The 15,846-nt window shown below is 37.8% G+C and overlaps 1 protein-coding gene across 3 annotated transcripts in view; it reads right to left on the reverse strand.

Moving 5' to 3' along the window:
* PPP2R2C (protein phosphatase 2 regulatory subunit Bgamma) overlaps nt 1-15,846 on the reverse strand; it is a 203,586-nt gene that overhangs the window by 22,122 nt on the left and 165,618 nt on the right. For all 3 annotated transcript variants that reach the window (XM_067297182.1, XM_013960045.2, XM_013960046.2), the window contains one exon: nt 10,717-10,881. In XM_067297182.1, the coding sequence (XP_067153283.1) occupies nt 10,717-10,881 (165 nt within the window). The remainder of the gene's footprint in view (nt 1-10,716; nt 10,882-15,846) is intronic.

The raw sequence follows: 15,846 nt of genomic DNA on the forward strand, positions 1-15,846 counted from the left end.
GACATGGGATGCAAGCCCACGCTTTCAAATCCTACTTCAGTGGTCTGGGGAGAGACCTCCCAGGAATCACTGATACTGCCTTCTTCTTTGGCATTGCTAGCTACCTTTCAGTGCAAAACAATATACAAGTTTCCCAAATACATCATTGCGGCAGATTAGAGAGGGATATCAGGCAGCTCGGAACACAGGAAAATGATATATCAAAGAGCACTGATATTTTAGGAGTCACCCAACCATCATCCCAAGAATAGGCAAAATGTAACTTGTGCCTCAGAAAACTTAATAAAAAAGTCATGTTCCCACAAAAGGCTTTTTTCTCTTTGTTTTGCTGAAACCATTTCCAAGGATGTACATTTCTAAGGGAGTCACTGGGATCTCTAGACTGCAGTACCACTGAAAATTATTATTTTGTTTGCTGGGCTGGGCTTTAATCATTCAAGGGAGTAAATTCTGGCATATGTGAACTTTAAAAAAAAATAATACTAAAAATGGTTCATAGAGTGGGTGCAGTATCACAATCCAATATAGCACAAGTAGTCCTGTATTCCTCTCAAAATCATCTCAACAAGGAATATTCATGATATTTTATCATGAATTATATTAAAGGACCTTGGCTAATGATATTTTCAACATTTACTCCCATTTTTCTGTTACCTTCATACTTTTGATTGGATGAAATAAAACCACAAGCTCCTCAGAGTACTGCTGCAAAGCAGATGGTTCCAAAATACAAACATGAATAATGTTTTTCAAAGCAAAAAGAAGAATGATCTATTTAAAGAAAAAGCAATAACAATATCTCAGATAATATGGGGCAGGTGTTAGAAAAGCTATCTATGTAATATAATGAAAGTTTATCTGAAGCTACTTTTTATTTTCTGCAGGAATTTATAAGTGTATAATGGATTGATGAGATAAAAGAAATGTCAGCTATATTCAATTATACAAATGTTTCATTGCTTTTAAAAGCAGAAAACTGGAGTATATGCTTTAACAAAAATCTGTTATCATGGCCTGAGCTCTTGATGATAAATGCAAGGTTTTCTATGAAACATCAGTAAACAAAACAGAGAAAAGGAGACAGCAAGGGAGAAGACCATGATAATACCTCATGCTCCTAAGGCACAAAGATACAAACCTTGGAATTTCTCTTACTGCAGACCAAAAGTGGGTCTATAGATAAAAACAACTTTTTGCTGTTACAGAGCCAAATAGATTTTAAAAGAAAACTAAAGATGACTCATGCTTACATATATTTTAGAACATGTGATTCTCTGAAAAGATGGAAAAAACAAAAACCTCTAAGATGAAAGGAACTCCGCAGAGCTGTAAAGAAATTTCATCACTCATAGGATGAGCCTATAAGCTGCCTAAAAAGTCATTCCTGTTAACAGAAAAACAAAGCTTCTTCTCGGGCTACTTCCTTTCTGCTTAAGAACAATAAAAACTTTTAAAACATTTTTCTAGGGGATGTTGTTTATAGTTGGTATCCTGCCCTGAAAGCATCTGTTCCTACAACATTCAGAAACAAATGGATGAAAAAGTGAAACTGGGCAACTGGCTCCTCATTGCTGGCTCCTTCTGTTGGTAACAAAATGTATCGTAGATCTTGAAAAGATAACGATGACTGTATTTTAAGGACTGTTACTTAGACTGAAGTTCTCAGAAAACGGGCACCATGAAGTAACAGCTCACTTTTCTCCTCCAAGGACAGCTACTGAATGTAGAAAGGTCTCCAGGAACTCTTGTTGAAGGCTCGCAGCTACGAATGGGTAAAAGGGAGAGTGGGATCACTGTGGAGGGGGTAGGCTGCAGCGGCCAGAGCCAGGGAAGGTCATGAGAAGAATTTTCCTGTTTATTATCCAAGCATGCATACAGTTTGCAGTTATGCTGAATTAATGACTTTTTTACATATAACCTCTGGCTTACACTTCCATAAGCAGAATATATGTATTTCAATTGGACCTAGAAATACCGGTAGTGGATTAGGTAGTATCTCACTAGGCTCGAAGTTTTATAAGCACAGAAAACAGATGCAGTCCCAGGCCAAACACTTTATCTTCCAAATTAAGCGCCTCTTTCATTTCAGATCCCAGATGAAAATGACTGCAATATCTGATTAAAATGTACCGAAAATGGTACTTTGCAATGAAAAGAATTTCCCCCATCTTCACAGACTAGCCATAGCAATTTGTAAATTGAACATGAACCAATATAATCTCTTTCTAGCTGATAAATAAAAATTTTAAACATATTTTTTCCTACATCTATGGCTATAGTAATGAAATCTTTTTGAGAAAATATGATCCTAAGCTGAAAATTTTGCAAATGATTTAAACATACACCAGTATGAGGTATATTTATGTATACTGTTGAATTTCTTAAAAGTCCCTAAAGACTATTTTCACAGAACTTTTGCAGTTAACATCTGGTATTTGTGTACATGTTGAAAAAATAACTGAGGTATTAATTATCTTTGCCTAACTATAAGCTATTTCCAACTGAATGATATTTTATTAAATTTAATTGCTAGCTTTTGGTACAGATGTCACTTCTAATTCCATATATTTTTCCAAGACAAATTTTACTGGAACATTTATGCCAATTCATAGTTACCATACTGGTAAATCAATTATACAAAACCACAAAGAATTATCTTATTTTTTGAATTCTTAAAAGAGTCAAGAAGTGAATGGGCAACTGATATAGCCTACTTGGGTTTCCAAGAGGATTTAATCAGATCCCTCATAAAGGCTCACAGAATAAACAACTACTGAATAACAGGAAAGGTTCTAGGCTGCATAAGTAATTGGATAAGAGATGGAAATGAAGAATAGGAATGATTCATTTTCACACTGGAGAGGCTGTCAGTGAGATTTTGCAGGGTTCTGTGCTAGGGCTCATACTGATCAAAATAATTAAAATTATGACTTGAAAAAGGAAGTAAATAATGGGCTGAAAAAACTTGCTGATAATACCAAATTACTCAACATAAAAAAGACTAAGAAGAACTGCAGAAGTTTTCTGTGGTATTGAATGGCTGGTTAATAAAATGGCAGAGGAATTTCAGGTAATTAAATACAGAGAGAAACACTCAGAAAAAAATCCTAGCTTTACACGTTGACAGATTCTGAACCCATTTTTACCACTCAGGACATCCTGGAGTTATCACTGATCTACAAAATGCCCAGTAGTGGTCAAAAAGCAAATCTAATGCTTGGAATTAGAAAGAGAGAGCAAACAGAAAGCATTATTTTGGTGCCATTTAGCTTCAAGATGTGCTTACATCTTGAGCTACGCATAGCTCTGGTCTCCTCTCTAAAATGGCATTGATCTGAAGAAGACACAAAAATGAGGAATAAAAAAGATCAGAAGTAGGGAGTGACTGAGATGCGGGCTGTGACTACACAGACTGGGACTCCTCAGCCTAGGAAATACCACGCGGAGAGGGTTGTAATTATGAGTGGCACGGAGAGGATGAATAGGGAGCAACAGTTCACTTTGTCCACTGTCTCTTCCACTCAACAAGAAGGGTCACCAGATGAAACTAGAAAGGGGTACATACAAAACGGACAGGAGCAAACGGTTCTTCACACTATGCCTACTAAAGCTACAGAAGTCATTGCTAAAAGATATTTGAATGGTAAAATTATACACAGGTTCAAAAGCAACCGTACAGATTCAAGGGAAGAAAACCCATCCACTTGAGCACTGTCAAATGTAAAGAAGCTAGCTCTCTCTAAAGTCCCTGAATCCCAAGTTTACGAATGCAAACTGCCAAGGCTGAAGATTATATTTTTGCTCTGTTCTTATATTTCCTGCTGATGTGGCTATCAACCACTATCAGAGCCATAATACTGTGATAAAAGGCCCTCTGGTCTGCCCCAGTATAGTTATTCTTACACACTGCTTATAATCTACTTTAGGATTTCATACTAAATAGCTCCCAAGTTCATTCTAAGTGAATCAAGAGCAATTGCAAAAGTGTCTCTGAAATTCATGGTCTCTTTAAGATGTATTACCATCATTGTTTATGATAATAGGTTGATTTACTATTATTATTTACTTTATCCTTCACTATCCGTGAATGTTTTATTGTCTTATATTAAGCTAATCCACTCATACATTCACCTCCCTCAGAAATTCTTTCATATCAGGTTTGTTTTGCTAATGTGAAAATCTTACCTTCCTGTTCTACATTAATACAAGTGTTTGCGTACAAAATTTTTTGAATCTACCTTAATATGCAATCAAACACACAATTATTTGATGACATGAAGTAAAAATAACTAACCAGAATTATTTAACAATGTTTTACATTACTGTAGCCCAAGCACTCTGTAGTTGCTCATCCTGTTTTAAATTTAAAAAGTTACTAGCTTTTTATATTCCAGTAAATTAATTCTGAGCGCAAGTCTTCACGCCTTGTTCATTTACATATTGTTTTCCTTCTTTGAATAAGGGCAAGTTTCTGAAGCTACCCCACACCTCGAGCCTGAAATGCCACCTACAGCAAAGCACTCCCTTATCCAATGACCCATTATTAAAACCAGGTTTCTCATCCATACCCCTAGAGAGTGTGACTTCTGAAAGTGGAGCCTCAAATCAATATTTAAGAATCTGTTTTACCATCTGCAGTGAGTCGCTGCAGCTCGTCGCAAACCCCAAGGGACAGTGCATTAGCGCTGAAAGGCAAAGCCAGATCAATAGCTAAAGATCAGCGGGTGGGAGCTTCACTACTGGGCTGCTTATGTTAATGTAACTTTGCCAGTGAGTTTGTTAATAAAGAGAAATGGTGCTAAAGACATCGAGGAAGTGAAAATATGTGAGGGCAAACTGGAAGATCAAGCATCGTTAAGCCTCAGTCTCACAAAGGCTTATGTGCATGTTTAACGCCATGTATTGTGAGCAATCCCATGGAAGTTAATGGGACATAAAACTATTCCTTGTGTACAGCAAAATACACGCATAAGTCTTTGCGATCTTGTTATAAGGTTAGCAATAGAGGCTTTTTTCCCCTAGTAAAACAGCATCTTGACAGAATAATGTTGGTTTCAAGAGACAACAAAAAGCAATTTTTGTTGCTATTAAAAAATTAAGCAAACAAGACAGGAATTTTAATAGACTGAATAATTAAAGCAATCTCTCAGCAATTATTTGCTTTATCTGTGTGTGTTTGCAGGAGAGGGGTTAATGAAACACCTCTTCAATAATAAATCATTTACCATCGCTTCAGGCTTTTCTCTTTCCTCTTACTATTTGATAGCTGTAAGTACTTAAATAAATTTTTTTCTTATTCTGATTTAATTTTAACATATTTTATACAATTGGAGGAAATACTATATAGATACAATCCTATTTCTGTAGCAGCACTTTCTAATTTTCATTATCCATGTTTTAAATGTCTTTATTATACACTCATCTAAACTGAACAGAACAGAAGCTTTGGAGCCAATGCTTCAGGCAATCTCATACCGAATTTCAATCGGATTCCCACACAAGGAAGGAACCTTTTCAGGATCTAGTTTAGTATGTGTGAAATTGTAACAACAGATCTTTAGTGACAGTCATAATTACAAAATTATCAGGATACAGGCACATTTTTACTGATGATATAAAACCAGCAATGAATATACACCTTTGTTGCGCCTGCTTAGAAAATAAATCCAGAATTAGGCAAAGGAGAACAAGCCTTTATTAAAGCATGGGATCAAATCATTATGGAAGCTCAGATAAGTTTCACTGCTGTCACATGAAACCTCACAGATTTTGCCTGAAATGGACATTACTGTGATAGTGGCCTCTCCTGCACAAAGGGAGAATGGCTGGCTGTCTCTCAGATGACAACCTGACGTGAGACCAGATGCAGCAATAAAAAGCATATTTTAAATGTAAAGCTTAGATAAAAGAAAAACAAGTTGTCTCTTTTCTAGTTGTACAATAAGCATCATTCATTTGGAAAGGTCAATATTAATTAGCAAATCCAGCAGGGATGTTCTGTCACAGGCTTTCTGTGCATCTGGTTATTCTCTGTTTCAAATGAAGGATAATCCATATTCAGTTAGAGGTCTGAAAGCTGTCTCATCTCTGCAATTGCAACCTCCCACAAAAGGTTAGTAAATATAATTCATTTTAGTTTTAAAATTTAACATGTTCTAGCAGGCTCTCTTTGATTTGTGCTTTGACTACTTCCATGGTTCTGAATTCTTAAGTTTAAAACCAAAGATGATGTCCAAAAACAGTAGATAACCAAACTCAGTTAACTGCCAGGCTGATAGAATAATGGCATTTATCCTAACAGAAGGGTTGACACTTCTTTCATGTCTGAATTTCAAATAAAAATGTAGAAAAGGGCTCTCAAGGAAAAAAATGATACCACCACATCTTTGCGTCACAAACCAAACCCAAAATTTACTCTGCTTTGCTCTGAAGTTCAGTTTATACCTTTAAGATGTTTGTTATCCATCCTATGGCACTGGGGAAGGCATCTGCTGAGGTGTTTTGCCCCTTCTTTGGAAGAGTCCAGAGAAGGTAGATGTTAAGACTGCCTGTCATCTATCTATACATGCTTCACTAGTCAAACGCTCTCCAGAAAGGCACACAACAGGCTTTGGATTTGCCAGCTCATTTTAAAGCTGGCCAGTGCTTTTAGCACATTGGGAAGTGCATGGAGACAAAAAGGTCCTTGAAATGGTCCGTTTGAGTCTCAGCTGCTAGAAGCTTGTCAAGTGTGAATGGAGAATCAAAGACATGAACTGCCTGCATTATGTACAAAGGTTTGTGTTTTAAAGACCACCACGGCACTCTTGGTGGAGCAATAACCTTGAAACTGCAGCTTTTCCTTCTTCCTTTTTTTTTCTTTTTTTAAGCAAACTTTGCACATGGGTAATGGATAATTAGAAATAGTTTTTTAGTCTACAAAAGCATATTAAGAAATAAACGCCAAAAAAAAAAATCCATAAAGCAACATACGTCATTTAAGTAGATTACATCTTCTGAGGCAATATTTTCTGAAGTATGCAATGACTTTAAGATATTAATGATGTTACACTGAGTATCAGTGAGGGTTATACTCTTGAGTCACTTAAATTTCCATGTTGCAGAAATGTGTGGTTTCCATTTACCACTTAATAATTCTGAGTTTAATAATTCCGATGAACTACTGAAAAAAGCTTTTCATTTCTCTCACATGCTCAAGCTCACTTTTCTTTAACTGTCTGCTTTATCAGATGATTTCTTGAAGCAGTCATATGTACCTATCTAGTCTATAAACTGGAAGATGGATATTATCTTCATTCACATTTATAAGGAGCATAATAATAGCAACACAAGATCAAACCAAATTAGGAACTATCAGTTAATTGAACACTTGTGTTTTATAGTGCTATAAGTATTCTTTTAGTCAAAATGATCCTACTGCAACAGTATCATTTTGTTTGTCTTCTTCATTATCTGAATCCCTTTCATGAGAATTTCAAATAGTTTTGGAATTAGCAGGGAAAAGGGAGTTCTTTTATTTCTTGGATGTTGCCAGCTAACTGCTCTAACGATGACACTTTTTCAGCTCTTACTACCATTGTTTCACTACTGCCACAGATTTCCAGTATTCTGCCTTCTTTCTACATTGCATTGCCATGCATGTTGCCTGAATAACAGCACAAAGGTGGCCTTCAGGTGTTTTACCACGTAGGGCAATTTTTAAATACTTTTAAATGAAAGCTTCCATATTATTTAAATTAACTGCCTATTTCTTCCTGCTTGAAACTGACATTCCAATCCGTTTTAAATCTTTACCCACAACCCTGCAGATTGCTGGGAACACCATGTTATTCCCATCCCTCTATATTCCAAATAAGCAGAGACACGCATCTCTTCTTTTCTCCTACTCTCCAGAATATGTTCATGGAATTCTCTCCCACTACTTGCAAAGTCTGATAATAACATGGGACAGTATTATGTATGTATCTGTTCTGCTGTTACAGATTAGGCTTTCCTGTATATCCATTTGTAATGGCCAAACATGTTTTGTTTCCGATTGCTTGCCCAGCATTTGATGATCTATTAAAGAGAAAAAGTTATAAAGAACCAGTCTCCATTGGAAAAACAATGCATTTTATCGCACCTTATTGGTATCTTATGACGATTTAAAACTCAGCTACTGACCTGATACTGATACCTGATGCCTTATGGATGGATTTGGTGGCCTAAGCCCATTTTTCTACGGGACAGAGGTCCCCATTACAACTCATCCACAAATTGGCAGCTTGCTAATAAATCTCAGCACAGGCACCAAGGTTGAACAGATATGGAAGCCTCTTGTCTCTTCCATATCAGAGCCATGAAACTTTAATAAGGGAAACCTCGCAGTTTTGCTATCACTAATCCTGAACAGAGAGATTGTGCCACTGAGTTTAGCAAACCAGTCAGCTGCAACTGACTTTAACCCAACTGTAGGGATTTGGGTAACAAAAGGGGCTTAAAAAGGAGTAAACCCCAAAGTTCACAACATATGCTCAACATCCAGGTGTTTGCACAAGTGTTTCGTTGGACCTTATTTATCCCTAAAAACATCTAAACCTATTAGTGTCAGAACAGCATTTGAAATACAGATCATAGTGATAACAGACTGAATGAAGAAAGTAGGATTGTGTGGCAGAAAGTGAGGCTGCACAGCGATCACAGTCATAGCTGTTTTAGCTAAGAAGTAGAGTCAGTTATGGGGAAGGGTATGGATGCGAGTTGAGCTAGGAGGGTAGGGTACTGATCACGCATGTGCACCATGTATAAAACAAGTGCTAAGAGGAATCTGATTCACGGGGAAGGTACTAGAGAGATGATCCTGCAAATATTTGATTCCCCTGTTTGTTTTTTAAAGCATCTCCATTTAGCTTGCTACAGGCTTTACATAATTAGTGTTGCATACCTCTGAGAGTTATATTCAAACCACTTCAATCAGCAGTATTCCTTGTAACACACTGGAAGGTCTACCATTACCTTATCAATTTTGTATTGCACGTGCTCTACATACTCAACTTCTCAGTGAGTTTGACTTGGGTTCAGTGCAGCAATGCTACATTAAATGGCTATTTTCTAAATCATAGATCTGGAAAATAGGGTTTAATGAATGACCATTAGACCTTGCACTCCCTTCTGGCATAAAATGCCTTCTTTTTATCCAGAGTTACTGTATTGTCATTTTAAGAGGTTATGATTGGCATTTGGCACTGAGTTACAGGGGCAAGGATGCCTTATTAGCAGGAAGAAATGAAAGTATTATGGAACAAAACAATGCAAGTGGGACAGGATAACTCACAACAACGCCCCAAATTGTGTCATGCTCCCATTTCACTCCATGGAATTGAATTTCCCCTGCAAGTATAAGGGGATACAGCTAACAAAGGTAAATTGCCCAAAAGGTTTTTTTCTATAATTGGAGATCACACTGTAAGAGGTTTTGAGTATGCCCATTTCTCCTTGCAGCCAGAAGGTCTAATCAAAGGCTCTTTACTACGTCTACTCCAGTAAAAAAAAAAAAAGTTTCTGCGCTAAGCATGTGCATGACTTATGTCTCACTTAAGTCTTCAAAGTTTGGGGGTTTTTTTTCCAAGTAATAAGACCCATGTACCTCAAAAGGTTGAAGTGGCAATTGATTGATACGAAAACCTCTTACACGCCCTCCGAGCTAAGAGAATTCCTCCTACTTTCATTCCCAATGATTCAGCATAGCCAAGGAAACTGAAGAGCAGATTCTGCGAGATGGAAGTGTCCTAGAAGCACCTGGCTCAAGCAGAGCCACCATGTTCATTAAGTTCTCAGCTCCTCCTAGGCAACTGTCACACGACATAATGCCTTTGTGTCTTGTGTTTTTCAGTCTCAGAAGATCAGGAATAAACAGGTTGTTTGTGCAAGGCAAAGTGCCCGGGCTTGTCAGATTACTGTTGGGAAGAACCATATTCTGTCTTATCTGTACTATAAAGAGTCGATAGTCAGACAGTATGAACATACATTTCCCTTCATCCCTTATTTTGAGAACAAAGACAATGTCATGTTTTACTTCCTTGCTCTTATGAAACCTTCAAATAGGTCCTGGCATGAATTGATGACACCTTCTCTAAATAGGTCTCAGAGGCCACATGAGATCATATTAGGACAAGACAACACCTTCTGTAACAGCACAGTATCATTTTTTTGAGTTGCTAAATATTAGTTATTGCATTAACAATTTCCTATAGTGAACAAACACATTATTGAAAAAATGCATTTGGGGACTGGATGAAATTTTCAGGAGGACTTCAATGTTTTTGAATCCAGAAAATGGATTCAAAATTTTGAAGGCAGTTTGAATGACAAAATCTACTTGCTCCAGTATTCAGAACAGTAGCTGTGTATTCAAAACAATATGGTAATCTGCTTATTTCTCCATACTCAAAATATTGCTTGGGAATCATCTGTCTTTCGCTAGACAGCTGTAGTTTCTTCACTGATTCCTGCAGTAAGACTCACAGGAGGGACCAGTCATAGAAGTGACCATTTTCAAGTGCATAGAAAATATTCGTACAGAGCAGAAAATTTTCCTGCATTTTTTTTGCTGTTTTCTTTTCAACTGTGCCCACAACTAAGAAGCTAACACACTGGGTGGCATGCACACGTACACAAGCTGCCCATTAATAATGACCCATTAATGACATGGGGAGCAAAATGTAGGCAGGGACTTACGCTTGGAATGTTTGTCACAGAGGGCTGATGCTCTCATGTCGCAGAGTCTCAATGATCCTTTGCTGCTGCTGTAGACAAAGAGGTTGCAATGATGGGGATGAAACTCAGAGGCTGTAATCACTTCTGTCAGGTCCTCCATATTGGCTGGCTTTATATCTACAATGTCTGAATAAAAGCTTCATTAAGGAAAATGCAATTGTTCGCAGGTAAACCATGACTCTCACCACTTCTTGAAGGAAGTATGTTTATCTGAATGTCCATGCGTTTCATACTTTTAGATAAAGATACACTCATTTGTTTGGCAGTAGGGCTTTTTTTAAATTCCATATCTGCCCCATCTAGACCAAAGCCATCAAGAGTCAATAACAGCTTTACAGCAGATGCCATTAGTAGGTCAGCTGCCCATGCTGTGCAAAAAGGATGTCAAAGAAATGATATTTCAGGGGCTTTGGAATTCTAGTTTCCATTAAAACCAATAGAGAGCAGGTAGCTATATCTCCTGTATTTCCCTGTTAATTACAACCAGCATTATTTTCCCATAACTACTATTGAAATTACTGCTTTATTTGAGATGATACTGATTGACAGGGAACAATGCACAGCTCAGATCTGCTCCCTCTGGTAAGGGTTTGCTGCCTTTTATGATCATGCAACTTAAGTTAAATAATACACATACCTTAAGCTGAAGGCCTAAAAAAACAAATGTTCATTTTTGCAAAGGCAAATGTAGACAAACACAGAGGTGTGTATGTAGGAAGTTTTGTGTGAACATATACTAATATAATTTCCTTTAAAAAAATATCAGGGTTTCTACTGATACAACATAATATTATACATTGTTTTTGCCACTCAGCCCTGAATACTTCAGAAAGAAGTATTTGAAATGGCCTTCTTGTTTTTTTTCATAGCTACTACTACGGAAAGAAAGATGCCTACTCCTGAAATCAGTATGAGTTTCTGTGACTAAGAACTGTACACCTGAATCATTTAACTGGACACATCTGGAACAAAAATATATCAAAGATCTAGTTTCCTGAGCACAGACCTGTCAGTTTGATCATCAAAGACTGTGCAAAGTATAGCTCACATTATGCACACATATATATCCACTCATATATATTACTTGCCCTGGTGAGCATAAAACCCAGGAAAGACCTGACAAGCATATGTGGAGGAGAAGGCCAGCTCATGGAAGATTGCTCATAAAGAAAAGAATGAAAGGAAGAGTCCCACAAGAGAGCTGTAAGAAAGTAATAACTGTGGAGGCATAAAAGGAAAGAAGAATATATATGTAAAGCAGTACATTTAAATAAGACTGTACATTTCCATATAGCCCTTATCAACCCACTGTAGATAAGCCATTCAATTGTTAACAAACCCTTCAAACAAGAAGCAAAGTAACATTACCCTATTTTACTGATGAGGCTCTAAGAGATGCAATAAATGATTTGCGTAAGGTCACACAGGAAATACATGAGAGAAGAAACCTTGATCACCAAGTTCCAGTTCTGTGTCCTACACACAAATCATCTCAGTGCCTGGATTCCCCATAAAATTTGAATCAACTGACATTCAAAATTTAAACATCTCAGGGAATAAGATAAATGTGAAAATCTCTTTTACTGATGGCAAGTCATAAGTCATATTAAGTCTGTTCTTGTTCCCACAGAAGAAAACGGAAAACCTTTAACCGGTATTTGTGGGAACAGGGCACCAATACTTTGATCTTTCCCAAAAACACAGATTTAGTGGCACTACAGTGAAATTAAAGATAACAATATGAAAGATTTAGCGATAAGCATCTCAGTAACTTTGCATAGACCAAAAGATCACAAAGACTTTTTTTTTCTTTTTTACACCAAGTGGTTTTAAAAGGAAAATATCAGCAAAACAATGAATATCTTGTGACATTTAATAACAAGGGGGAATGAATTAATGTTGCATTTCAACTGCATTCCCACTTACTTACAGTATCACATTTGCATCCATCTCAAGAATCCCTCATGATTAATATTAGTGCAATGAATGTTAAGACATAGCAACATCGATTTACCTCCTCTTATAAAACATCACTAAATATTCCTGAATAATAACAAGAAAAAAAAGCTTTATTCAGTTATTTGTATTGCGAATGTGTCTCAGGAAATACCTTTAAGTAAAAGCAATTGCTTTTGGTGATTGAATTGCTTTCAGGAGTTCAGAGAAATTATAGCAACTCGTTGCAAGTATTTCACCTTTCAGCAGAGAGATGAATAATTGCTGAGTGATGAAAAAGATATAAAATATAAATAGCGTGTGCAAAACAGTCATGGTAAGTATCATTCTTCTGCAAGCTGAAGACAATATTGATGAATTTCCCTACATTGCATAAAATGAATAATCCTATGCTGAATAATGAAATTAAATATTCCATCCTCCCAGTAGAAAAGCATAAAATACTTGAAACAGACTGCATTCCCAGATGTAATCTAAATCTCCACTGAGAGTGCAAGAACCCCATTGCCTTTTGAGGGTCACGCAGAAAATGCGCCACAGAAAACTCATTGTTTCATTATATGTAGAAAAAATACAATAATCAATATAACACCTGTATTAAAGTATAACAACCAAAGGAATAAAGAGTTGAGAAAGAGATTTACCCCCAAATACATTTGTAATAATAGATGGAAAAACAGCCTTTGCTTTGACAGCTACAGAAACCAATGTATCAAAAGAAGAACGTGTCACACAGAAGAACATTTTCCTCCTCTCATGATTTTTGCCACTATTTGAAAACAATCAAGTACAGCTTGACATGTGATGTGTGGAAACTGTATTTAAGCTAGCATGACATGGTAAGGGCAAGCATCTCCTGTGAGACACTTTGCATTTCTATTTTTCCATCTTCCATTTTGTGTCTTTTTTTTTTAAAGCACAACATCGCATGGCAGGAAAACACAAAAACAATTGGACCAGACACTGCTTCAGAAACAGGCCTTTTGGTGAACCTGAAGAGTTCAAAGAGGAATCTGGCAGCAACTGATTAAATGAAAATCCCATTGCTAAGGGGAAAAGTATTCTAACGGCACAAATCTGGAGGGCCAGCCACCTCCTATTCTAACTACTTCCCTTGCAATCGTCTCTCGTGGTGGGATGTCTTCAGTGGCTCACAGTCCTTCTCCCTCAGTTCGTATCTGACATACCACATTCACATCTGACTCCTATTGTACCACAAGTAGCATGGAAAAAGAAAAAAAAACCAAACAAAAACAAATCCGAAGACCAAAGGCTTCTAAGAGACAGAAAGGCCAAACAGCAGTTTACCATCGGCAGTGCTTTTGGATATAATTCTGCTGTCCTAAAAATGCTGGTGCCCCTGTGCCTGAGCAGGGTGGGATTTTCCCTGGGAAAATGAAAAAGACCTTCATGCTGCTGTCACTCATGAGTGCGCTTGCCAAGAATGGGTCAGTTTGATCTGTGGTAGACGCTCACCCAAAGGGAAGGCTGAATTGGCACATGCTCCTGCCATTCCTGTTGCTGCCAGCTTTTAGAAGTAAGCATTCCTCTGACAGGCAGGCAACATGGACGCTACTTCAACCTTTCTCACGGCAGCTCTTTCCTGTCGGGGTCTCTGAAGCCTGGGATGCACTGGCAGGCTTTTAATTCATTAACATTGAAACAAGCAACAGAAAATACCTTCTTGCTCACAAAAAATAGAACAGGTCTCAGACTCTCCTAACCTAGCTGTTTACTATCTTCTTATATACCAGGTTTCCCCTCTACTGTGTGGCTCAGGGAAATGGAATAAATCTATGAAGAGGTCAACAGATTTTCCAGATGCTCTCCATAGCAAAACAGAAATGAAAACCTAGCAGGCTTGGAGACCACACTGGTGAGAGATGACATTCTTATAGTTGAGTTGGTAGAGCTAGAAGACCAGGACTTAATTGTGGTAAAGGCAACAAAGACACCCTCAGCCAAAGTTCAGGGTTACACTTCTATAGGAGGTGCTGTGCACATCTTCAGGAACAAGGCCCATGACACTGACTTTAATCGCGTTATAAGTTACTTGATGCAGAACTGCCTAATCTTTTTACTACTCTGCTTCGATCCATCTTGCAATTACATCACTAGTAGCAGGCAAAGAAACCTTACCAAGGGGTCGAAAAGGGTGATACAGAAGGACATCCTCTTTGCTACCCAAGTCAGATGTTAAGACAGGGTAGGTTTCCATAGCTAGTAAGCCCCTTGGAAGACAACCCTAGCCTAAGTCAGAGCAGTTTCCACACCTCTCCTCACAGCCAGCCTGGTCCAGACACTCCCAGCCGGCTCCCATCAGAACGGTTTCCACAGCACCCAGGGGTGCCACGCACCCACTCATTCCCACGTCCTGACCCAGGGGAGCTCCAGCCAAATCTGACACTGCAGCAGAAGTATAACATCAGCAGGCAGGACAGGAGCTCATCAAGTAGGCAAGGAGGCTTTAAAGAAAGATCTGAAGGAGGAGGGAGGGAAGCAAAACAGTGCGAGAGGAAGGAGGAACGAGCATACAGAAAGGCATGATTAACACCATGCAGTTCACACACGGTGTGAGGGACACAATCTGAGTACAGAATTCTGTTATACGGTATATTTAGTCCTAATCCAGTATTTTGTGCTGCTGTTATGCAGCTGATACAAAAACGAAGACAGCAAGAGGAGGAAGATTTGTCTCACTGCCTTTGGGCCACTTATCTAACAGAAATATTCCCTTCTGGGAGAAGGCATTCAATAGTTCTTTCATTTCAGGTTACAAAGATGACCCTCACCTTGATCTAAAATTTAATCAGACTTCTTCACTTGATCAGCTAGAATATAAATGAGCATGCCTGCTTTGTGCTCATGCCAAAACATGTACAATGAGAACGTGGAAAAAACACAAGGTTCCTGCTGAGCAAAAAAGGTTCCAGGATGTGTTTCCTTGTATGATAATGGAAACAGCCATCTATTTTTCCTTATAATAGATTAAATTTCCTTTGAAGTGAAAAGTATGCATAAAGAAATAGTTGCTGCTTCTTCCAGAAACCATCAGGGAACACTACAAGGAACATGATTTTGTAGAAGAGAAACATTTAACTCATAAGCTATAGCACACAAAAGACTGAATCTTAC

The sequence above is a fragment of the Apteryx mantelli genome, chromosome 5 (genome assembly GCF_036417845.1).
Source record: "Apteryx mantelli isolate bAptMan1 chromosome 5, bAptMan1.hap1, whole genome shotgun sequence".
In the NCBI taxonomy this organism is placed as follows: domain Eukaryota; kingdom Metazoa; phylum Chordata; class Aves; order Apterygiformes; family Apterygidae; genus Apteryx; species Apteryx mantelli.